At 32.4% G+C, this 27971-nt stretch overlaps 1 protein-coding gene across 3 annotated transcripts in view; it reads left to right on the top strand.

Annotated features, from left to right (window-relative positions):
• Positions 1 to 27971, top strand: part of LOC145297661 (uncharacterized) — a 996083-nt gene that overhangs the window by 882016 nt on the left and 86096 nt on the right. For all 3 annotated transcript variants that reach the window (XM_080143831.1, XM_080143830.1, XM_080143833.1), the window contains exon 6: positions 21539 to 21661. In XM_080143831.1, the coding sequence (XP_079999957.1) occupies positions 21539 to 21661 (123 nt within the window). The remainder of the gene's footprint in view (positions 1 to 21538; positions 21662 to 27971) is intronic.

Below are 27971 nucleotides of genomic sequence, written 5' to 3'. Positions count from 1 at the left end.
TTCTATGTGTGATTTTTATTGGTTAAGAGTAACTTAAACTTTAAAACTCCATTCGTTGATCTTACAAAAAAAAAACATCTGCTTTAATCACTCTTCTTTGGTTTGTTGTCGTCTTATTGGATTTATCTGAAATTTACGTGCGACAATGTAGCTAACTTGAATTAGATTACTCAAAGATACGTCACGTCTTTCTTAATTCTTATAGCTGGCACAGATACTGCTTCTTTAGCTTCTAGATTTTGTGGGTTCATGAAAACTCCGTATTCAACAATCTTTCATAATAGCATTTTCAGCATTCCTATTCTCGTGTTATACATGTTGCTAACACTCCATTATCATTTCGAACCTTGATAGCACTCCATTTAATGCACTTTTCTCCAACAATACCCACCTGCGTCTGTTTAACTATCCTAAATAGTTCATTCTTCTAGCCACCTCTTTGAAATATATCTGGAAACCTAGATTGCTCTGTCTCCACATTGTCTTTGCAGATTGCTCCCTTTGCTTTTTTATGTATACTTCTTTTTATGTATACTTCTCAGTTTCTCTACCACTATATCACCCTATGACACTGAGGCCTCTTTGTCACCCACAAGTCCAGTCTGTAATCTTCAACAATGCATCCTTCAATTTCTTCTGCTATGCCTCCACATTCTCCTGAAGTGGATCCAACAACCAAACAATCATTGATTTTAGTTTCAAAATTGCGGTTTGTGTTATTCTTCATTCAACCTCCACATCTTTCTCCTGTAAACTTTAAAAAAATAATTAAAAATGTAGTAACGTTGAACATTTTTGGTGCCATTTAGGAACAGGTATCCAGATATTTGCAGTCATGATGTAAGCAGTTTATACTATTAACGGAGAAAGACGAATTTTCTACATTTTGATGTTTCTACACAATACGAACCGAACTAAACCAACTTTTGCGGAATTAAACATAAAACATAAGTTAGGTATAGTTTAAGATTCTAAGGTAAAAAAAAAAACAATTTGGATCATGTTGCACAGAAATAATGAATCGATTTTTTTCGTTAAATAATTTCTTTGCAACAAAAAGCCATTCAGTTTGCTCAGTTAAGTTTACCGTTCTCGAAAGTGTTTGGTGAAATTCGGAATAGATGACATAAGTACTGAAATTTTCTTAGATTCCTACATCATCAACGCTCTGATCCCCATCTGGCATCAATTGTGATGGATGGCTCTCGTCTGGGTGAGGCTCCGTGTTTTGACAAGCTTCTGGGTTTGACCTTTACTCCTGATCTGAAATGGAACACGTACATCAAGTCTGTTGCCAAGGTCGCTGGAAAGATGGTGGGATCCTTCTACCGCTCCAGAAGATATCTCACTACTGATGCAATTCTCTATCTATATAAAAGCCAAGTACGTCCAAGGATGGAATACTGTTGCCATATCTGGGCAGGAGCTGCTAAAAACAGCCTATCCTGCCTTGACAGAGTACAAAATAGACTTCGTGGCTTAGTGGGGGATGCCCTTTTCCCTCATCTGCAACCTCTCTCCCACAGAAGAGACGTTGCGAGCCTGTCCTTGTTTTATCGTTATTTCCATGGCAGATGCTCGTCTGAATTCCAATCTCTGGTCCCCCTTCGCCAATCTTTCACGAGAAACACCCGTCTAGCTGAATCCACTGTGAAAAATTTCCCCCACTCTATATCTGTGCCTAAATCAAAACGCGGATTCCATGAACAAAGCTTCTTTCTTAGAACTGCACGCCTGTGGAACTCTGTTCCGTCTGCCTGCTTCCCTCCGGACTACAATTTGGATGTCTTCAAGTCCAATGTTAACAAATTCCTAATGAACCGCCCCCTTAAGTAAACACTTCAGCAAATCTCCTCACTAACTTAATGTACTTGCAATAACCCTTATCCCTGAGTGGCTTCCGGGCCTTGATAAGTGGTGATCACTGTGTAAAAAAAAAAAAAAAAAAAAAGTACAATTTTTTTTATCAAATAGAATTTTTAAATATTTGGTTCAGTTTTTATTTATTTTTTTATTTATTTTGTTTTTATTTCACTACATATTCGATTTATAATGAACTAGCTGGACGCCCGGTGTTGCCTGGTCGTACAATAAGATTAAACATGATATTTTAATTTATGCGGATTTTGTATGCATTATTATACAATCAATTCTCTATTAAATATTATATATTACAAGGAATAATTTGCCCGGTGGACTAATTCACAAAAATAAAAATAAAAAAAAGAGTAATGATAATGTCATTCATCAAATTCCGTCTGTGTTTGTTTACAATATCACGTCAGCTGATATTTGGGGTCTGACGATGAATGCCCTGGAAAAGTCACTTCTGATTAATGTTTAAGTTTAAAATATGCAAAGGAAGAAATGATTTGCGGCGATTTTAAATGGTACCTCTTCTTTTATCATAAATTGAACTTATTAATAAGAAAACATTAAATTAAAATGGTGAGGTTCACCCGGGCTTGAACAGGGGGATCTTTAGTCGAATGCTCTACGACTGAGCTATATCTCCAGATGTCAATAATTCTGTTCTTTTTAAGAAGAAATGGTTTGCTGATATTTTATTATCCTCCTTGGCGACTATAACATAAAATATTTCCCTGTAAAAATGTTTCTTTTAGGATCGGATTTTTTCAATTTTCGATACTTATTGGGTGAATTTCTGTACAAATCATACCTAAGAATACTGCCTGACGTATAAATTACCTTTGTGTGAAGTTTGCAAAATAGGCTCAGCCATTTCGCAACCTATGAGGAAGGAACTCACATATGCGCATGCGCATGCGCACACAAAGTGACTTTTATATAATAGTAGATAGATAGAGACAAAAAATAATTCAATGTGCATTTATGAAAGTTACGTTTAGGCGAGAAATACACACTGAAGCACAAAATACTGTTCGATAGTTTTATTACAACATTCAGTAATTTTTTTATAGGATAGTCTTAGTAAATTTTTTGTATAGTATTAATAATTTTTTAGGATAGTGTAAGTAATTTTTTAGGATAGTGTTAGAAATTTTTTAGGATAGTGTAAGTATTTTTTTAGATCAAACGGTATAAAAAGAATATGGCAATAATGTAAAATAGTTTACAATGGAGAAATCGAAAAAAAAATCAACAAAATATACAACAGATGACTTTTACCAAGAAAATTTAATTCTCTACCAATTTGTATATTTGCACAGTTCTTAAACATTTTGTATGCGTTTTGTTTTTTATTTCCGAATTTGTTGACAAGTCTTGCATGCTTTAAAAAAATAGCTGAACACATGAGCCTATAAACATTTAGATATTGCAACTCCTTTTAAAATAAAGAAAGCCTTTATAATATTTTCAGTAAATTAAAAGTATACAGATAGGTAAAAAATGTAATTTTAACGCGTTTGGTGCCAGTTATTAGTTGAATTTTTAAAACTGATGGTAACTATTCTTAAATTGTTTCATCAGCCATGACCGAGTAGGAGTCTTAAGTAATTCACAATTGAATTCTGAGTATCGCCCGTACTAAGGATTGAACCTTTAACCCCCATAAGAGTGTCTCTTAGAACTGAATTTCGCCTCGTACTTTATCCATTATTCCACGGGTCTTTGTTGATTCAAGGTGAAAAGATTCTATTCAAAATTCTGTGCAGATTGACGAGTTCAACAGAAAGATTTTCCAAGTTCGATCAGCTAGAACTGAAGAAGACAGGAGGTTACATCGCACGAAACGTTGATAAGAACAGCACTCTGAATAATCAAAATACCTCAAATTATCAACCCTCATCTAAGAAAGTCATGAACGAAATATTGTATATATTGTAATATAATAATAAAACAAAATTCCAAAAAACCATGTAGGTCGGAAGAAAATAAAATTTTATTGCATTTTTAAAATGTTAGTTGCATTTTCTTTTCAATGCTTCCAATGTGAGCTATACTGTATGATTGCCAAGAATATTTAATAGCAGGTTCTATAACATATGTAATGAAAGATACATTGGCAACGTGATCCCGAATTGTTGGCTTCGGCGCCTCATTATTGTGCCTTTCTTTGTCCAGGCTCTTTTCTCTTCAGGCCGATAGCTGCGGGAAATGTCCTCTTTTGATTCTGTTGCCTCAAGCATACAACAATCTCTTCATGTCTCTAGTAAATGTAACGCAGTGTGCATGAGATTCATTATTGTTTACAGTACATTCAGTGTGCAGCATCGATCACCTGACAGGTGAGTGTTCATTCAAGAATGCTCATTTCTTTTATTGAATTACTTTCATGAAAAAGAACCTGAGAAATGAAGTCAATATTGCTTCATTTGCAAATAAACGATTTATGTCAGTTAACGGCACATATATTGAATGTATAGCAATTATACACCAATATGAAGGTCTCGCTTCTCTAATACTTCATAAATACGTATAGTTGTATAGGTTCAGATATTTGCAAGAATACAATGCTCAATAAAGTGTGTGTAAATACAAGCTTGAAAAGTGCAGATCAAAACAACATGTTGAGTGTCAACTTTTACACATTTTACATTCACAAACATGAAGAAATATAATAGACACCTCACAAAAATAATGCATACAGATTTCTTCTTCTTTCGCTGACAGTCAGCAAAGCAGCAGGAAACGTTCGAAGCATCGATACTTGTGCTTCAGATATCAATATATCGATTATATATTTAGAATTTTTAGAGTTTCGCAGGAGCCATATTTTAGGTTAATGCAGAGAAGGACTTTACCAGCATCAAATCATCGCAAACCTCAGGATTCTACTCTCTAGTGTTAATCAAGCAATTGTTCAATTCATCGATAAGGTATAATAATCAATATTATCTGGTCTAGGCCCATCAGGGCCCTTTGACAGCATTAACAACAATAATAATGTCTATTTACTTTTTCTTTCTTTCGTTCATATATATATATATATATATATATATATATATATATATATATATATATATATATATATATATATATATATGTGTGTGCGTGTGTTTAGAATAAGGTTATAAGGGTTTTTTGAAGCATGAAAACGATATTATTATTTTTGTATTTAGCGGTCCTCCGCTCTTGGACACAATAAGTATCGAAATGAAAATGAAAGACGTTGAAAAAGACTGGAAATTTGTATATATATATATATATATATATATATATATATATATATATATACATATATATATATATAGACACAAGAATGGGTATTTTTGATCTGGCATAATGATGATTCATTAAAATTGTGGGGTCTGCGTACGCGTCTGGTCCACAAAGTATGGAAATCAAAAATTTAAAAATTAAAAAAAAACGTTTACAAGTGTTTTTGATATAGATGTACATAATACTACTTTCATAAGCATGTTTTAACTTAAATAGGAATGGTATAATAAAATTGTGGGGTCTGCGTTCGCGCCTGGCCTCCATAGAATGGAAATAGGCACAAACTTTAATAAAGACTTTTCATATCTATCTGCGTAAGTATACTTTGATAATTATGTTTCAGTTTGAAGAAATATGGTATAATAAAATTATGGGGTGTTCGTTCGCGCCTGACCTCCATAGAATGGAAATATGTCACAAAGTTTAACAAGGTTTTTTAATATAGATCCACAGAATATTGTGATAAGTGTTTCAGTGTGAACAGGTATGGTATAATAAATTATGGGGTTTATCTATTTTATTTTTACTTTTATCATATTTTGCTTTGGTTTTTATACCCCCAAATTCGAAGCTATCTCTTTGCAACCCTTCCTTTTCATGTACCCATCACATATTTGATTATGGACATGACCATTATTAATCGTTTATTGTAACAGGTTCTGACCATTGATTTCATGCTGGCAATGAACATTGGTCTTCACTGGGATTTTGGTGGCAATAAGCCACTTCAAGGTCCGAATTAATCTAGTGCATGTCTAGTTACTGCTTGTTCTTTCTTTCTCTCTCTCTCTATCTCTCTCTATCTCTCTATCTCTCTCTCTCTCTATCTATCTATCTATCTCTCTCTAATCTTTTCATCTTCCTTGACACTTTACGGTTATTTGCTGTGGAATCAGCTAGGACTGATGCCTTTTGGGAGGACGACGGCACAGTTTATAAGATTTCTTGCAATTATTATTATTACGAGTATTAATCTCCTTCTTCTTCTTCTTCTTCTTCTTCTTATTATTATTATTATTATTATTATTATTATTATTATTCCATCTAATTTACACATATTTTTTTTTAGCTCCGTAAAGTCATATGCATGTAAATTGCTGACCACATTAAACACTAAGCAATATTAGAGAACGGTTGAATGAACATAGAGTGATTGGGGCGAGAAATAGTTAAGTGAGAGATGAATAACTTATTCAGTTATTAAGCATGGTTTATTACAATAATTAAAAACATTTTTTTAATAGCTCAATCCTTGAACTAAAGTTTATTTTAGCATGTATCTTGTATTATAAAGTAAATAGGAAAAAAAAAGGCTTTGTGAGATAAATGTTGATCAACTCACATTTATTCTAATAATGGATATATCACTTATTTTTATATATTATTATTATTATTATTATTATTATTATTATTATTATTATTATTCCATTGATTCACACTGTTGTGGTGTTTTATGACTTTTTTTCATCAAAAGCGAGCTTTTACACTAAAGCTAATGAGGATAGTCAAAGAGTCAATTAGCGTAGGATGTTTGCTGAGCCAAGCAGAACTGACTTCTAGAGTACGGTGATGTATCTGATTCCTAAGAAGTTCCGCTGTTTAATAAGATCATCAGGAATTCAGCCAAGGCACCTATGATTATTGGCACAATGGAAATTTTCTTATTCCACAATCTAGCAATCTCCACCCTCAGTTTCTGATAGTTCCATAGTTTCTCATTCTTCCTGCTTGTTAAGTTGATGTCGTTTGTGCAAGCCACATCAATAATTTGACATTCTTTTTGTTCACAACTACAATATCCGGTTTCCTGTGCTTTATCTCTCGGTCATACTGAATCATGAAATACCAGAGAATCTTTACGTCCTCATTTTCCACTACTCCTTCTGGGTGATATTGGTACCATTTATCCATCATTTGGATTCCAAACTTTTGGCACTAACTCCAGTACAGATTTGTACAAACTTTGTCATGGTGACGTTTTTACTCTTTCTGAGCAAGTGTAGAACATGCACTAAAAATATGTGTTTCAAGAGATATACCACAAACCTACACTTATCAAGACAGTCCTTCCCATAGATGATTTCATTTATTTATTTAGACAAAAAATTCCATGTGCCCTGACATTTTTGTGCCTTAGTATTGCACTCAAACTGACCATGAAGTTTCATTCTTACCAACTCAGTAAACTTTTCAGCTTCAATTCTTTCCTTGTACTTCTGCTTATCTTCCACTGAATCTTTATCTAGTTCTTCCTCTTTTGCCACTGCTGCGAATCACACTTCATGACTGTTAGCCAAGTAGCAATGAACACTAGTAAGATCTCCCCCAACACATTCTTCAATCGCAATCAGCCCTCTTTCTCCTTTTTTCCTTGTTATATGCGGCTTAAGCACATTAGAATTTGGGTGAAGTGCTCCATACTTGACTCCGTGTGTCTCTGTCCAACTTTTTCATTTTTTCATGTGTCCATACTACAAAAGCTACACTGTATCGAATTACATCAACCGCCCACGAATTGATGGCTGAGAACAGGTTCCTATATGTCTAGTCTAGATTTCAGGAGCAGTTTGAGTCTCCTCATATACATATTTTCGTCTTCTCTTTTATTTCATTGCAAATCATCATATCAAGTTCAAGCACTTTCAGGTACTTGTAGCCTTCTTCATCAGGATCTACTAATCTTTTAACAGAATTTGATTGACTGACTAGCAAACTCAATACAACGGGATTATATCAATATACAAATCAACATTGAATTCATGCAAATGCTTGAAGAATCCTCACGAAGATGAAATACAGAAAATTCTGTGTAGCTTAATTGTCATATATATTTCAATATATATATATATATATATATATATATATATATATATATATATGTATATATATATAGTATAAATAACGAAAAAAACAGTATATATATATATATATTATATATATATATATATATATATATATATATATATATATATATATAAAAGTGAAAGTATCTGTGTGTGTGTGTGTGTCTGTGTGTCTTCGCAATAACTCTGTCAATTTTTAGCCTACAGACTCGAAATTTGATATACAGGGTACTAAGATTTGGAAAAATCGATGTGATTGATTTTTGGGCAGAAATTTTGCGATTAAGGGGTCAAAGTCCAACGATTTGACTTTTGAGAACTCTACCAAACTCCTCCTACTATTTTGGGTCTAAACACTTGCAATTTTAGATATAGATTCCTTGGACATGGATCTAACTTAATAACTTAATTTGAGCCCAAAATAATCAATTTTAGAGGGTCATAATAGAGGTCAAAGTTAAAACAATTGACCGTTTTTTTTTGCTCAGCATACACCTCAAAACACCCGTGCAACACCGGACATCCATGCTAGTATATACATATACATACATATATATATATATATATATATATATATATATATATATATATATATATATATATATATAGTAGACTCCTCGCATTAAAAATTAGTAACAAAATACAGTACAGTATATAATACACATGTATATAATCAAATAACATTATAAATCACACTGTAAGGCCAGGAAAATACCAAAACCAGGTGCCGGAAAAACATTGTATTCCACATCGTAACCTGAAAAAAAAACATATGATAGGGCCACCGTATCCGGGGTTCTACTGTATATACACACTCTAATTGTTTACTGGGAATGCCTCCCGATATGTAATTAATAGATACTTAATTTTTTTTTTCCATTAATACTAGCTTGAAGGTAAGATGCTAGCCTACGAAAGGTGGTTTTGTGAATGGGTTTGAATATATCAATCAATAGTAACTATCATTTCCTACACTTATGATTGCATAAGTATGAAATATCACTATAGTTATAAAGTCCCCTGAAGAAATTTAAGTTGAGCTGTCTTTAAAAAAGAAAAAACAAGCAGTCAACTTTAGCACAAATTCATCATTCTGACTTCCGGGCGTTGAATACTCTCTCTGATTATGTACTGCATACTCGCCGACATGGCATTTATAGAAACTTAATTTTTTTTTCATTCATGTATTCATTGCTGGTGGCCTGAAATAAGATGTTAACCAACGAAGTAAACAGTAGTTTTGTGACTGAGTTTGAATCTCCCAACCGAAAGTAATTATTACTTCTTACATTGAAGATTGCGTAAACATGAAACACTAGTGTCTGTATGTATAAATAGAATTGTTTATATTTATTTTTAAATATTATATATATATATATTTATATATTATTGTTCCCGATTCAGATACAATTACCGATTCTGTTCTAAATTCTCCATTTTAATACAATTACCGATTCTGGTTCTTTTAAAAATTTCGAAATATTTAATTCTAGACTTAATGTCTTTTAAAAAAATTCAAATGACTCGTTGAATATTCGCATATATTTTACAAAACGTAAAAAGTACACTTGGGAGAAAGAGCGTATATTACAAGAGTAGATCTTTCTTAATACTTTTCTCAACTGTTTTCCTTGTAATTGATTAAAAATTGTGAGACAAGATTTGTTTATTTTTCTTCTTTAAAAAAGTCCATTTACATTTGTTTGTCGTTAATGCTATTTGAAATTAAATTAAAAAGAGTTGACGGTTTGTATGCAACATAAAAAAACAGTGTAGGAAATGAATAGTAAACAAAGGCCGTCCCAAAGGCCGTGCTACTATTTAGAAAACCATTCTTAACGTTAGGAGGGGTCTCTATTAAATATTCTCTACATTTCCTTTATCAAAAAATGTTTATACTTTTTCTTGTAATTATAAAGATTTAGTCGGTTATTAGATTGAATTGTGTTACTGTAAAAAGCAAACAAAATAAAGAAAATAATAATAATAATAATAATAATAATAATAATAATAATAATACTTCTCGAAAACAAATTATATAGCAGAAACCTAATAAAAGGCATAAATATATGGGCAGTATCACTAGTAAGATACTCTGGACCGTTTATAGGATGGATCAAAAAAGAACTGAGACTGCTCGATCAGAAGACCAGGAAACTCATAACTATGCACAATGCACTACATGACCCACTCTACGTAAAAGAAAAGACGGCGGGAAGGGACTGGTTAGTATAGAAGACTGTGTGAATGACAGCAAAAAAGAACTAGAAAAATACATAATGCAAAACATTTAAAGAATAATCATAGCAGCGAGAGACACTGACAAAAATCCAATAAAACAGAAAACAGAGAAACAAAGGAAAGAAAAGTGGGAGGAGAAACAACTACACGGAAAATTCATAAGGATGATAAATGATGAAAATAACGAAAACATCTGGACATGGATGCAAAAAGGACACAAAAACTGAGAAACTAAATCCTAATAACTGCAGCACAAAACAACTTGATAAGAACTAACCACATCAAAGCAAAGATCAACAAAACACAAGAAAACAGCAAATGCAGACTCTGTGGACAAAGAGACGAGAAAATAAACCATATAATAAGTGAATGCAACCCAAAAGGAATACAAGAACAGACACGACCAAGTGGGAAGGGTAGTACACTGGAAATTATGTAAACAACTGCATCTCGAATGCACAGACAAGTGGTACAAACATAAGCCGGCAACAGTACTTGAAAACGAAAATCACAAAGTTCTGTGGGACATGAACATGCAAACTGATAAATCCATCCAAGCAAGAAGACCGGATGTCATAATAATTAACAAAAAGGAAAAACTCTGTCAAATCTGACCACAGGGTGAATATCAAAGAAAATGAGAAACGGAGCAAATACACAGAGTTAGCCAGAGAGCTGAAAGGGATATGGCAGATTAAGAAAATCAAAATAATACCCATAATAATAGGAGCACTAGGAATAATCCTGAAAAAAATTGAAAAAAGAATGGGAGACATTGGAATCAAGGAATGACTGGAAAAATACAATGAACAACAATAATGAAAACAGCTGAAATATTAAGAAAAACCCTTGAATGTGGAAACACACAGGAGCAACAAGCGCTGGCCAGACAAACTGTTGCAAAGGCATCACATGAAACACTACATGAAACTAAGAACACTGAAGTCGCATATCTATAAGGTCTCTACCCCCCCATCCCCCATTGCCACATCAGCCCCCCCCCCAAAAAAAAGAGCAAGACCAAATAACCAAGTAGTCAAGGAAGAAGGAAAGACCGATGGACTGACTAGACCTCAGCCGGATTAGTGCAAAGAGAACTGGGACCTTGGGGAGGCTTCTTGCCACTCAAATTCCAGCGAAGACCAATAGCCGCTGCCAACGAGAAATCAATGGCAAGTAGCTGTTGCAAATGTTATCGAAAGAGGTGAAGAGTACTGGAAACATGGGAGACTTGCTGTCACTCAACTTCTAGGGAACACCACAAGCTATTTTCAGAGAGATATCTTTGAAGACCTGTGTGAAAGCTCCTTGTGAGCGAATAATAGCAGCAGCAGATTAACACTTTTGTGGCGGAAAAACAAACAAAAAAAAACAATTATTTTAGAATTTCCAGCAGGAAAACAATTTCACACATAAATTTAATGTTAAGTGACAATCATTTCCGGATCATTCGAACATTTACTCTTATATAATCACTCAAAACTCGAAAATTAAACAAAATACTGGTAGAACATAACATTCTTGCTCAACTGTTGACACTTATTTGATGTGTTTCTATCTGCCGTTGCTTAATTTTCGATTTTCAGGGTGTATCAAGAGTCCTTGTGTAGAGCTTATGTGGCAGCCATGAGGGGACACTACGTTTGTTTTGAACTAAAATCACGTTTTACAATAAGTTTAAATACAAACTTATCCAGTAATGTATTTCATAACATTTATTTGTTGCATATTTATTTTTCAGCTAATTTGGTTTGTTAGCTACAGTAACAAATGCCTGAAACTCATTTTTCTGTTTTGGGGAGTGTGTATATGTGTAAATGTAAATATAATTTCTTTTTAATTCAGAAAACTTTTAAATGTTTCTCTTTATGCATTTTATCCAAGAGTTTTATAAACTCATCTATATTTTTCATTTGTGCCCAAAGCGAAAAATACAATAAAACATTATTTCAGAAGAAGCAGATTAGAGATAACGACAGTATCTAGCCTGAGCCAACGAAATTGAGAACCCATATTAAGAGCATTTTAAATTTTTTTATAATTAAGTGTGAACTCCTTGAGAGAAGAAATGTAGATGCTAAAGCGAATATGGTGCAAAAAGGTTTTCAAATGGAATAGGCACGTTAACTCTTAATATTTATTTGTCTACAGTAACTAGGACTTCAGAATCAATGTTAAATCTGGTAATGGGATTCATTGCCCACTTTGTGGCTGTTAGTTTTATGTTGTAAATGAATAACTTCTAATAATAAATAAATTTCTGTTTGATTCATTTTTATATTGTCAAGAAAAAAGTTTAAAAAGTCGTTTTGGAATAGGAAATTAGGCTCAAATTTTGCCGATTTTGATAACGATTCCAATACTCCCAAAAGTTCTGATTTTTCTGATTCTCGATTCCAATTCCGATTACTCATCCTCACACTAATATATATATATATATATATATATATATATATATGTGTGTGTGTGTGTGTGTGTGTGTGTGTGTGTGTGTGTGTGTGTGTTGAGAGAGATCTAGATAGATGTGCATATTAATTAGATAAGCAAATTAAATGGGGAAACCAATTCATATTTAATTTTCATTTCTATATTGTTGATTGAATAAAGAATGGTGTGCTTCAGGTGGAAAAATAAAGGCAGAATAATCTTTCTTATCTACCCTCCCTCCAATGTAATTATATCCATAAGAAATATAATCACATCTTCAAAGTTGGACAATTACATTGAATCTAATCTAAACTGCGAAGCAAATGACACTTCATTATAAGATTAATAAATTGCTTTTTATTCAAGTCATATTTTTAATAGTCTCTCTTCATTCAGTCGAATAGTAGATAACCGTTCTTACATCAATTTCTATTGAGCAAAACTTTATATCAAATAAATAAATCAGTAACTTATTGAAGTAAATATGAAAAACGAATAGCATAGAGAAAGCTAGATGGAGACTTAGCAAGACAAAATGTGATAATGATAAAAAATTCAATGAAAACTCACTATTTGTAAGACTTTTCTGATATTACAAATTGCAATTACTTCTGCAAACTATTAGAGCCATTATTTTTTGTTAGAAAAAATATGACCCCCCCCACCCGATTGCATAGATTTGCTGACATCAATGATATATATGTCGAGTTTGCTAATTTACACTCAATAGTGACGATTTCTTATTATCCCTCTGAAAAATAGGATATAATGTCTGAGAGGATAACAACAGAATACATACTTCACTATCTCCACACAATTAAAATTGAGGAGGTAATGCTTGCAAGAATGGTATCATATCCATAGAACATATACTACATTGACGCTCAAAGGAGGAGATAATGCTTGGGATGGTAGTCTACACTACCTCCTCTTTTGAATTGAGCATCAAAATAATGATACATTAGTCTTAAATAATATATATATATATATATATATATATATATATATAATTTGAGGTTGCTATTTTTCAGAGGTAAGGTAACCAGTGAGATATAACGAGGTTAAAACAAGAATGCTCAATACAGTAGAAGAGCAAGTTATACTTTCATTTTGTCTTTACATAAGCAGTAATGTGTCACCACACATTACTGCTTATATAAAGATAAATTGAATATATATATTATATATATTATATATATATATATATATATATATATATATATATATATATATATATATATATAAATAGTTTCGGTTTCAGACAACTATCAGATTTCTATTGGTAATAGATTTACTATATCTAATGAATAGCCATCATTGTGTGTTTTGTAGTATAATAAGTTTCTTTGTGCCTAATCTAATGTAAAACTTCATTTTTAATACTTTTGTCTCAGCCAATCTTATCTGAAGATCTACTCTCAGGTCGATATGATCACTTACAATCTTGGCCACCAGAGAATTCTACATTTATACTCATCATCGTCCAACAATTATACTATTTTCTTCTTCTTCTTCTTCTTCTTCTTCTTCTTCTTCTTTTGAGCCCCTTCTATAAATGCTTCAAAACATACAAAACACTCAGCATAGTCAACTCTTTCATTCTCACTTAACTCTATTATTCAATGAAAACACGCAGACAAAAGAAATGGTCCAGAATATATAGAAATAGAAACGAATTGAATGGTGGTATCGTCAGAAAGTATTGTTATAGCAAGTCTTTCTATTGCCCTTTTTGGTTTATTCCCTTGTCAATGAGACATCCGGTTGAATACTTCTTGTACATTTACTTGCAGGCATTCTATATTTGCTCTTTGAATACCTAGGCTGACTATTTGTAAACTAGACATGCTGTTGTCATGGACAGCTCCTCGGACTTTCATTTGAACTATTGTGTTGCATTGTTTCATTCATTTTGGCTGTCCACCGTAACACTGATTTGAGTCATGTATTGTGCTGCATTGCTCTCTATAAACCTGTTTTGATCTTCTTTTTAACAATTGACTAAACAGAGCAAAAGACTACCTCTGATCTAAATGTTTGATCATTTAACTGTGAATTAGGAATTACCAGGTTGCCATTTTTATTTCTGAGTAATTTAGCATTGTTGCACTGAATGTGAACATGGAAAGAATCTTCAATATTTGATATGTTACTGCAATTAGGCTATAGATATAGAAAAAGATTCGTACAACAGTAATTATATCTTGGTTTGAAGTTTTGAGATAATGAATTATAACTTACATTATTTGCACTTCAATGGTATCCCTATTTATTATAACATAAACATTTCGTCTTTTATGTTGTACAAATAACATAAAAATCTGTAACATTAAAAATAAAATTAGTAGTTATAAAAATGTTGGATCAAATAGACTTGAGGCACTCCGGACTGAGCAGCAACTAAAAATGACACATTTTGTCTTAACACTGATTTTTCTACTTTACATTTCTGGTTTTATCGTTTATTATAAATTAAAGATTTTTATATATTAAATTTTTTTTTTTAACACAATCCAATATTAAGCAAAAAATACTCATTTCAAATTGTGTGACACCATATTTGCACAACTTTTTACTCAAATTAAAAAACAAATTTTTGGCTCGTTTATACATTTTGCTTCAATAAAATGTTTGTACGTAGATGAAGAGTAGAAAGCGAACCTTAGATTCACTATCAGCAGCCACGTAACTCTTGCTTTCCCTTATTTTGTTCTTTAGTCTTCACATTCACTCAGCGACTTTTCTGACAAAGAAGGAATAATTGCCGTTTTATTGGTTGGGATCTATCCTTTAAATCATTTAGCGTTGATTATTTTTGACTTTGAGTGCTATTTTATTTTTTTAGTTCTTTTCATCAAGTGGCTTTACAACACATTATAAAAACTAATGTTTTGTAAATAAAATTTATTTTAATTAAAGATGTGTGTACAATACACAGTGCTTATAAATTAAACAATGTAAGATTTTTTTTGTAAATAAAACTCTTTAAAAATATCGTTTTATTTTGTTTAGAATTTAAGCGAAAGTTAAACAAAAAAATGTGTTAAGTCAAAATGCTTCGTTTTAGTCGTTGTCTATTCTAGAATGCCTGAAATCCATTTGATCTAATATGTTGAACTATGAGATTGTTTTTATAGTGAGTTATATAATGTCAACAACTCTGGCAAATGAGTCACACAAAAGAGTTTGTGCAGATGACGAAAGATAAACAAGTCTGTCCAGTGAATAGAAACAGTTTCAGTGTAAGAAGAAAAAATGAAGGACAGTCACGAGGTAAAATGTAAAGATGAATAATATGCAGTATGAATAGCTAAATATCACGTAAACAAGAATTATGGTAAGAATGGTTGCAATAGCATGATCATAATACCACACTTCCAACTACCGATTGCAATAACCGACAGTTTAATGTTCAAACTCCTTCTCAAACAACATAAGTACAATAGAAGTCTGCTTTGAAGAAGGTAGGCTCCTTCTACCGGGCTAGAAAACTTCTAAGATCAGCTAGTATCCTATATTTTTATAAAACCACCAATCGCCTTTGCACGGTGTTTTGCTGCTACATCAAAACTGGTGTGTGTCTTTCTGCTTGTATGTCTGTCTCTGTTTGTCTATCTTTCTCTTTTTTAGACAAGGTAAAAAATGAAAATAAGGCTATTTTTGGCTAAGCTGAAGCCCCTAACGCATTTCTGTAGTATTGCAGCCCTGTGCTTGTTTTACATGAAATGTGCTGCAATGAATTTTCTGCGCTTGTACCCCTTCAACAACTGACAGCAAAATACCGCCCTTTCACTAAAGAGGTCTTTAGATATTGAAAGATTTTCTATCATAGTAGCTCATTTCCTCAGATCCCTTGCCTTGTACCACCGACTATACCAGCATGCAGAAGTTGCTGCCCAACTCTCCACTCAGATTGCCATACTATAAATATGACTGCTACTACAGTAGTCCCTTATGCGTCTGTGACAATATGCCTTATTTGGGATTAACAAAAGTAAAAAGCATTCTTGATAAGGTTAATAGTATTACTGATTAGACTCCACCCTACAATTCATGTGTCCATTGCAGATAGAGGAAGTGGACTTAGCAGACACACATACACCAATCTGGTGTGCGCGACAAGTTGACTGTGATTTACTATCTTTACTTAAGTGCATTCACGAATGACATATAACATTGGAAACCTCTTGTCTAATGAAGACTAATGATAAATGAGAAAAATCAATCAACCTGAATCATCTGATATCAGTTTAAATATATTGATGCTTGATGAGAAATATCCTAATGAAGCCACAGTTTTCACTCAGACATTCGGTGAATTACACTATCTAAACAACTGATATCTGTCTATGAAGACTCACGCGATAAATCTTGTGTTTTAATTAAATATTCAATCTCAGCAGCATCACTATATAGCTGCGTAGTTGCTTTGTTGAAGTGAATCCAATAGTTGTTAATAATTTTAATTTTCTATAATTTTTTTTGTCTTAACTAATACGTTTCAATTCATTCATTCTCTTTTGTTATAAAGTAAGGTAGACTGCTCTCATTTCGTCTGACACTTTTTTTATATATCTCGCATTAATACAGAATTTGAGCAGTACAACACAGAGCTTTAAATAGAAGGTCCAGTTTAAAATTCTCAGACTGAAAAAATATCATAGTCATATTGTGTATTGTGTTCCACAGAATGAATGTTCGTGGAATTTTTATGAGGGAAATTATTGATGGTTGTTATAGCTGGATGAGTATTTCTTGCAAACGTTTTATAGAGGAAGATCATAGATTGAAGCTCAGACGAGCACCTACCATAAAAAAATGATAAAGCAAAAATAGACTCACGACATCTCTTCTGTAAGAAAGAGGTAGTAAGGTGAAAATGTCCTCACTAGACTATGTTGCATTATTTATTTTAAATAACTGTTTTGGATGGTAATATAAGCGTGATAAATGAAAAAAAATTCATATTATTTCATTTAGAAGTTCTGTTAAATGACTAATTGCATATTCATAATGTCATCTCATTGAATCATTCATTTTGAGGAAAATCTCTCATTTTGATTGTTATTACAAACATGTTCGTTTTGCTTAAAATTTTCTATTAAAATAATGATGATTGAAAATAACATAAGATTTCATTGCTGATCAATTCTACTCACCTTCCAATAGTTTGAGATTCGTGAATGAAATTTAATAGACAAGTCAGGAATAGACAAGTCTATATGTGCACCAAATAGTGTTGGAGTGCAGAAAAAATTGCCAATTCTTTTAACAATTCCATAGGTAGCATTTTCCAGATCACATTGTACGAATATCATACTCTCGGCCATTGCAGTGTTTGCTTGATGCAGACATTAAAGATTGCAATTGTTGTCTGCAAGCAAATTATTTGCAACAACTGATTAGACACTAGAGTTATAAAGTGGGATTGAAGAGCCTGCAACACATCGGCATTCCCTGGTAGGGACCCCTCAGATGATTAGCAATAAATTAACCCCTTCTCAAAGAGAGAAAACAAAGCCTGGGCGAGTAGACCTATTAGAATTGCATAGGACTAGCAATTTATCGCAATCCACAGGCAAAGGCCATTTCAGAAATTATTTTGTTCATTTTGGTGCCGAGGGCAAAAAAAAAAAAAAAAAAAAAATACCGCAGCTACGTCTGTCTGTCCATTACATTTCCCTTAAAAAGTACTGATTGATCTAGTTGAAATATTGTATTGACCTTTTTAATGAGGTGTAGCAAACTAAGTATTATGGTATCCATTCGATGATCAGTAAGGACTAATATGGATTAATTCCCACAACATTACATTTACTCTAGAAGTTCTCTTGAAAACTACATGACTGATCTGGCTAAAATTTTATATGGACCATTGTTATGATTAGGTAAAGCAATCTAGGTATTATGGTATCCATGCACAGTTAGGGATTAATAAAAATTAATAAAGATTATTATTTAATGTAAAAATAAGCACAGATTTAACCATATACAACTATCAATTTGAAATAAAGCACTCATTCTAAGTCAATGATTTGTAATTTTTGCTTGTTTTTTGAAAAAATCTAGTAATAATAATGTGTCTTGTACAGCCTAGCTGGCTGTAGATGGCATAAAATTGCTCACTGTTCGCAACTAATGAACTAAAATGACACCAGTCAAATTCCTAATACTGCCTTAAGAATATTCACTGCTCCAAGTGATGCTGTTCTCTGCAAGAGCACACGCCTTATGTTCGCCTCCATTTTCTGTATATATTTTTTATACATTGTCAGGAACACTAGGAATTATATTGAATTTTCTTATCGACGACAAGCAACATGTTTTTCATCCATCTTGTGTTTCCTTTTAATATACCTTTTGAGTGTAGGGTATTCAGCTTCTATAATCAAATAATAATTAGAGATGATAAGTGTAAATTTTACATCAATCTGCATAATTTACTGTAAATAGTAAATCAATGTCTGTCAGAGTCAATACTATTTAAAAACAGCTGTTTCTTCTTCAGTAAAAATAATTGTCATTGTGAGTTAAATATTTTTAAATAAATAAAACGAATATGTTTCTTCTTTCATTATTTAGTTATTATTGTAGCAGTTTAATTCTTTTTAAAACAATAAATGTTCTTTGTCTTCTTAACTTCAAAATATTTGTCAGCTAAATATTCTTAAAATCAATAACATAAATTTCACTTTTTGAAGAGTATATATTTAAAACTACTGTTTTAGTCGACATAACGAAAATTATGATTTAGAAACAATTAATTTTAAAGTAGGTAAAGTCTGAGTGTTTTTATCTTAGCGATATTACTGATCGGGCAACTACATTATTTTAATGTGTGTGTGGAAGGTAATAACGTACGTATAGACGTGAAATGCCTAAACATACAATTATAGAGATATCTACATATAAGAGATAAGTGTTGGAAATTAAGGATACATGTTTCAAAAGGGAATGACAGGCAATTCATTATTCTTTCTTGTGTTAGCTTTTGTGATTATTTGCGCGGATGAGCACAAGCATGTGGTTCTACTGTTTGACAGTAAATGCACTCTGGAGAATATTTAAACCTTCACATCAAAGAAGAAAAGGCAACAGCACCATCACCACCGCCACAACAAAAACAAGCAAAAATATATTTATTGCTATCATACGCCAAATTCAGATTAGTTGCTTGATAGTTTTTATTATGTTTTTTTTTTTATGTCCTGTCCACTAGTCTATCCTCCTAACTACTTAAATTCTTTGTGTGGATTTAATATACATCTCTTTCCTCGTTGGTTGTCTGTTATACATATATATATATATATTAAGAGAGAGAGAGAGAGAGAGAGAGAGAGAGAGAGAGAGAGAGAGAGAGAGAGAGAGAGAGAGAGAGAGAGGCGAGAGTATCTGTATGTTTCCAGTAGAACTTTTTTCGTGTCTATTTAACAGAAACTTGCTTACAACGTGTTTGTTTGTATATGTGTGCTTGGTATCTGCCTCACCACCAACTCATCTGTTTGCTGAAATTTATGCAATACGTTTATAACGCGTTTACCCATGTTTTTATCTGTTGTTCTTTTCTTCTGTTTTACTGAAGTATAAAATCTCTCAAAATATTTACATTTACAGCGATTGTCTTTTGTTTCTCTTGCTGCATATTATACTGCGCCTAATATCTACAAAAAAGCACAGCTGAATGTATATATATATGTTACTTGATTACACACACACACACACACACACACATATATATATATATATATATATATATATATATATATATATATATATATCGTTTGAGGCACCCATATACCGATGGGCTACTCAAACATTTTTCGTAAACCAGTTTTAGTGTATTATCTTTTCAGATTTTTCTGACCTCGTGTCTTACCACCTGAAGATGAGGTATATATATATATATATATATATATTACCTGGCACAGTCTAAGTAGGTGTTATTCATACCAGTGGAAGTTACACCCTTAACCAACAATCAGAGTTATGGTTCTGTGCAGTTCTAGAAGGGTTACTTTCTCAAGCTTTACTTTCTTGTGCTTTTAGAAGAGTAGTTTACTGCTAATCGTTTGAGGCACCCATATACCGATGGGCTACTCAAACATTTTTCGTAAACCAGTTTTAGTGTATTATCTTTTCAGATTTTTCTGACCTCGTGTCTTACCACCTGAAGATGAGGTATATATATAGCAAGCGACTTGAGTCTGCATATTTTTTGTTGATCAATTATAGATGGCTGATTAATGTTCGAGTTGCACACTGGAACTGGCAGATGAACTGCCGCACTGGTTGAGAATCCTAATACTTTCAGTCCTTTCTAGAACATCTTCCGAGGGAGGAGTATTGAGTAGATAACTTTAGTTCTTAAATGTTTTCAGGATTATTTTTGTTGAAATCATTAAGATTAGTTTTATTTGAATTAAATACATTTTAGGATTGTTATTAATTGTTGGCTTTTAATTTTTTATGTGTAGAGTTTAAAATATCCGTAGCCTTAGTTTGTTATTTTCATATTCTAATATAGTTGAATTATCTACCTTTTTTTTTCGAAGATCAGCAATTAATAAAAGTTTGACATAAAGATTCCTGAATTTGACAAAACACACTTGAAGAAGGTCGAAGGTTACATCGGTCAAAATGTTGTGGGAATAACATGTAAGATGAGAACAGTAGTCTGAATAATCCAAGTAATACAAATATCAGTTCTTATCTAAAAAGTTCTGAAACATTTACGCTCTGACATTAAAAGAACTTTGTTGAAATTTATTTTTATTGTCATTTGTGAAAGAAGTCAATGCAGAATGGTAAAACATTTGAAAGGAATCGCATGCATCCATAATTTTCAGTTATTTAACACATATGCATCTATTTTTCTGATTCAGATTCAAGCGACTGCGAGTCAGACCCTTCCAAATGCACTACATATGCCGTGTGTGAAAACCAGCAAGGGGAAATGACATGTCGGTGTCAAAGAGGATACTATCTGGATGGACAAAAATGTCAAGGTAAGAAATCCTAATCTGATATTTATGAACAGAGAATTACCAATCAGAATTTACTTTACATTATTACATAATCCTCTGTGGATTTTGTAGATACACAATCCTTTCATATTATTTATCACTTTATAATTCCTATTATAGTGATGCACGATGGTGAGTCTCAGCCAAAACTCATAACCATAGTGTCAATAATAAAAATATTATCTGCTTTGACTAAACAATAGTATAACCAAGGAAGATAATTCATATAATATCACGTGACAAGAAGTAGATATGCTGCCATTTACATAAAATCTTTCTACCATTAAAAAAGGGATCTGATCAGTCCAGTGTTTTGGAAATCTAATACAAGGTCTTTCACTGAAGATATTTTACCTTGAATGCTCGGTTATACATTGTTTTTAGGATGTTTTCTGATGATATGACCAAACTAGTTCATTCATTTTTATTTTTTTGATAACAGTGATTTGGTTTCAATGAGCTTCTTTAATTTGTTCCAGAATCGGTTTAAAAAAGTATTTGTCTTTCATTATGTTACATGGCACTGATTTCTGATTATGTGTTATCTTTGTTATTTGTTTTATTTTGACTCTCCCTTTCATCACATGGGAACTGAAAAAATAAAACGAAGAGTCAGACCTGTAAAAAGATCTAGAAGTGCACGTTGAGAATAGACTGGTATTCCATTACCATTTTTTATAAATCAGTTAAGAAGTATATATCAGTTAATATATTTTTTATTCATCCCATATAACGGGATTAATAAAAAAAGGTGTTTTGCTACTGGAAAATGTTCACTACAATGCTTAGGCCAATATTTGAATATAGAAATGTTCACCAATTTATTTGTGACATAGATGAGGTTGAGAAAGTTGAACATAAAGCTACGTTATGTTTAAAATTATGGAATCTGTCCTTTGGGAAGAAATTCGGAGAGATTATACTGCCCTCAATGTATAATGTGATCGAGGTGGCATGATTCAAGTCTACAAGATTCCAACAAGAAGAGACAAGTTCTGATTTTTTAGATGAGGATTGAGTATTAGTACTTTTGGAATTCTCCAGACTACTGTTCTCATCTTGAGTGTGATTTTCACAACGTTTTGGTCGATGTAACCTCCGACTTTCTTCAAGTGTATCTAGTTGAACTCTGAAATTTTCATATCGAGCTCAGGAAACTTTATGTCGAGCTCAGGAAACTATATGGAATAGATCGACTGAAACGTTGTTAAAATAAGACTCACGTTGAGAACAATAGTCTAAAGAATCTAAAGAAGAGTAAAACAACAAAGATTACTACATTTGAGTCAAGGAACTATGATATACAACCTCAAACTGTTCATAAAATATGGGAGATTGAAAACTAAGAAGTTTTTATTTGAATTACAGATGGTTAATAGTGGAAATAAACTTCAGGGTTGGGTTGTGCCACGGGTCCATGTGGACAATTCTAGTATGAATTTTAAGAGCCTTAAACCTATTTTTGTTAATGGTCTGAGATAACTAGGGCTGTGACAACAGCATATTCTTTTCATTGTATTGGCTCTCAAGTAATTAGTTAATCAATCGAGAATCACATAACTCTATCTAAAAACATATAAAATATTAACCGATAAGATTTGATAAGAAGTTAGAGTCAAAACAATGAAAAGAATATTCTGTTGTCACAGGCCTAGAGATAACATCGTAAGAATAGGATTCAAGATGTCAATAATCGTTTGAATAATCCAAATAATCTAAATACATTTCTTGTTTCCCTTTTTTCTGTCTACTTTATTATTTTGACTCTCATTACTCTTACTCTTTTAATGAGTTTTTTTTTTTTTTTTACTTTAAAGGAATGAGGGACTCCTGGTTAGGAATTTTCAATTGAGCTGCGAGAACAGGGGAAGGGTTAACTGACAGCTTTACTTAGCAATATCATTTTGTCAAGTTTTGCTCAGGGTCAACATGAATAGAGCACCTCGGCGCCCGTTGTGCAATGTTCCTTGCAGATTTGCTTTCCTCCTCACTCTCTTATATTTAATTAATTCCATTATAAACGGTTATGTCCGGTTGAATCTCATTGGATCTATTAGCCGTTAATCACACACTAAAAGGGAAAGTTAGTTCCCTAAGAGAAAATTATGGGTTTATGTCTTTCCCTATTAGTTTTTGATTAACAGGTAATAAATTCAGTGAGATTCAACCTAACATAACTGTCGAATAACAATGTGTGTTAATTTCTCAAAATCTTTTTCGTTATTCTTTGTGTCTATATTTTTATTCATTTCCCTATTCACACCTCTTTCTTTTATATTTATTTTGTTCACCTTCTCCTCAAATTTTTTTTTGAAGCAAATTTCTTTTTCTCCCCTGATTAATAATATTTCATCTTTCTATAATTCTTTTACATTTCCAAAATTGCTCTCCTTCCTTCTCTTTCTGACCCATCCACTCCCACCTCAGTAGCCATCATCCCATAAAAGATGAATGTAAACAAGATAAGTATCTTGTAAGAATCAGGATCAGGGACAGTGTCTTCAATCAATCCCAATTGTCTGCCTTCCAGTGCACTTCCTGCATTTAACCGACAACCGACATCGCTAACACCCTACCTCCACCATTACCCGACATCCTTTCCAACCACAATCATCCATCCTCCCCGTACACACGTACACATCTTATATCTCCCACCTCCATCTCTGTACCAAAGCTTATTTATCGATCATCTCATAACCAAATCTTCAATGACAATTCTTCTGCAATTCTCAGCCAATATAAGTTCAACCTTCTCTTCTCTCTCTATCTATCTATTTATCTGTCTATCTATTTATCTCTCTCACTCTCTTCTTTAAATTAGACGTTTTAATTCTTACATTCTCCATATTTCTTTCGTTCCTCTCTCGCTTGCATTACGTCACTCTTTTGTATCTCTCCATTTCTTTACTTCTATAATTTCTTCTTTTCTCGTGTAAGTTAACCTCCTTCTTCAACTTACTCTTTTCCATTCAACAAGAAATTTGTTAGTCCATTATTCAAGTTGCAAATCCATTCGCACAGTCATTCTCCCAGTAATTTCTGAATGCCACACATGTCAACGTTAAACATTGATATAATTCAAACAGTTTCTTCAAGCAATTCAGTAAATTTATTCACAAAAGTTTGCAGAACCAGTTTTTGTATTATAATAAGGGATTCCCTTTATTAAACCATATTATTTTATGAAGTGGGGATATAAATTCGTTTATTTTTTAAAAAATTAATTGAAAATCAATATTCTTAATTCGACCTTCAATTTTTCATTTTTAAATTAGAAGGGCAACCCGCCATTACCTGGGTGGAAGAAATTACATTACATCACCATTATAATTAAATTTAGCAGAAGTACAGAACAGAATTATATATATTTTAAACAGACACACAATTTACATTATATTGACAAACTAATGATTCTGCTGCTATTTTTAATTTAGTAAAGATTTATATTTTTTTCATATCTGTAATATTTTAAAGAAAAGATGAATGCAGCTTGATGTTGGTCACTGTTAATCAAGACCAAGAGTCAATAAAGGATAAGGGGTACTGAGACGAAATAATTGTCAGTGGAAAGATGAAGAACACTATAGGAGTACTAACATACTGATAAATAGAATGAACAAGTGTTTGGTGACATTCAATTTGAAGACGACCAAATTGCAATTATCAGGAAAGCAGTTGTGTGGTGATATATTCCACAGGCAGAAAATTCTTTTACAGAACTCCGTGCTTGTGCAAAAGAACATGGACGTTCGTATGCAAATGCATAGGAAATATGAAATGACGTCTGTAAGCAAAAAAAAAAAAAAAAACCCTATAAAAGGAAGAGAAAGCACATTAGAGAAGAGGATCACATTAGAGAGGTGGGTTACGTCACAGCCGAAATGAGAAGTCACGTGTGGCGGGAGAATGAGGAAATAAATGTCGCTGTTACAAAAAAAAAAAAAAAAGGATCGAGGTATTACTTGTCCTATGTTCCTTGTGACATACTCTGTGACAATGTGTGTAAACGTAAGTAATGTTACACATGGAAACTCGACCTGATGCCAAACACATAGAAGTGTTATATTTTTTACTGCGATAAAAAGACGAGTTTATTTTCATCCAGTTAGATTTCTTCGAGCACCTTGTGAGGCAAGTGCAGAAATTTTAAAATTTCACTACAAAATAATCTGTGGCACTTTTCAATCGATTTAGATAAAAGATGATGAAAATGACCTTGGCATGAGCTTATCATTGAAATTTCACATGAATATTTGCATTCATAATTTGTAATCTGCAAAATGCCCAGTGTTCAAATCTCTGCACCTCTGCCTACACTATTTGAATTATCTTGGATTTTTTTTTTATTACCAGATTTACAAAACACCTCAAAATACAAACAATAAAATCAAGTAAAAGATTGTCACACACTTTTAGAAGACACTCATTTTGAAAAAAAATAAAACAAATTTAAAGTAGAAATTTGAAAACTTTGAAGTGCCGGAAATAATGTTTATGTTTTCATCTTCGAGTCAACATTAAAATTATCAAAATTATATATGTGACAACGATCCACAACTGTAATGTAAAATTTATTACCATGTATGTTATAATCCGTATTTACTATCTTGTTTTTTTTTTTTGCTCCAGTGTTATCTTCTTACACTGCAACGCTTGTTTCAACATAAACTTTTCATCATTCAAATATGCTTCTTTGTGTAGAAGATGGAAAAACGCAGTCCTGCAGAAATTTAAAAGTTTTATTGAGACAGAAATTTCAACTTGTACGATTCTGAAAGGAAAGCGAGTAGAATTCATTTTTGACTGTAACAATCAGATAGTCATTGTTGAGCTGGTCGAAAGAAGTGTGTAAATGTCCGTTCTTCTCATTGCTGTACTTTCTGCCTCGATTTTGTGATAGTAACATTTGTGATGCTGGTGCTGCGTCTGGGTTTCTGGTCAGCGAGTTGTTTTTTAAAAGATCAGTAAATGATTGGTCGACAGGTTACCAGTGATATTTGAAGTTGGTATAAAGTATCAACTTTCTACAAGGCTGAAGACGGTCAGCTAACAACTGGGTTTGTGTCTTTGAGTTATGGCTTTTATTGTGACAAAGACGTTCTATGTAAATCTCTCCTGTATTTCTACAGACAGTTTCATGTTCGACCAACCGCGTTTTCTGTCTGTTGATCCAAAGAGAAATAAATAAAATGTCGAGCTTGTTTTTTGCACAAAAAAGATAATTAGTTTTTTTGCTAAGAAAATCTGGTCAGTTAACCATATTTGTGAGAAAAACCGAAACTAATAATTATTATTATATAATTATTTAATAAGAACAAAGGAAATGCCTCTATCACCTGAATAAATAAAAAAACATACAAAGTATGTTAAAAAATGTTACAAATTGTACAAGCTATAGTATCCTCATGGGAATTATTAGGAGTTAAAGCAAGACACGCTTACCTTGTTAAGGCACCACAAAAAGGCTGGAGAGGATAAAAATTCTTTTTTGGGACTCATATAAAGTATTTTTCTTTTTTACTTCTTCGTTCCTTTTAGGCATTACGGCTGAATATTTATTTTGGTGGCAAAACGTGTCAAGGGAGATAATTCAATCACTTGTGTTATCTCTACCATTGGCTTTGGATAACTTCCACTTCTACTTATTTCTTTGTAATGTGTTCTCTTACTATTTCCTCCTCTCTTTTCACCATACCTTTGTCTTTCTTCCTACATGTTTATTCTTTTTAAATATTTTCTTTTACTTCTGTTTTTATTCTTTGTTTACTTTTTCCTTTTTTTCATTCATTCATTCGTTTTACTCCTTTCGTCCGCTTTATTTTAAATCTCCCTAATATGTAAATGTATTTCATTTTTCTCTTTTTGCCAGAGAAGCGTCCATTGCACATTCACAAAGGAATGGATTCGAATAAAATTAGAACTCAGAATATTTTTCTTGTTATCATGTTTTGTCATTCACAATGCCCAATATGAATGAAAGTCATAGATTTTCTAAAATACTTTTCTCTCTAATAAATATAAATGCGTATTGATTTGTATAAAAATAAATATAAATTCGTTCTGTCACACAAAAGTTAGCACGTAAAGTACATACCAGACCAAACAATTTAAAGGAATGAGGAGACGCAAATGACAAGTCAGACAACTCCACCACCTAGTTTAATAGAGAAAACCACCACTCTAAATAATAAGTCAACAGTTGATAATTTTTTTAAGTCATCAGAAATACTACTACTACTACTACTACTACTACTACTACTAATAATAATAATAATAATAATAATAAGAAGAA

This window comes from Euprymna scolopes, chromosome 18, assembly GCF_053919585.1.
Source record: "Euprymna scolopes isolate OS-2025 chromosome 18, ASM5391958v1, whole genome shotgun sequence".
NCBI lineage: Eukaryota > Metazoa > Mollusca > Cephalopoda > Sepiida > Sepiolidae > Euprymna > Euprymna scolopes.
The sequence above is the reverse complement of the archived record's forward strand: the minus strand, read 5'-3'. Positions and strand labels throughout refer to the sequence as shown.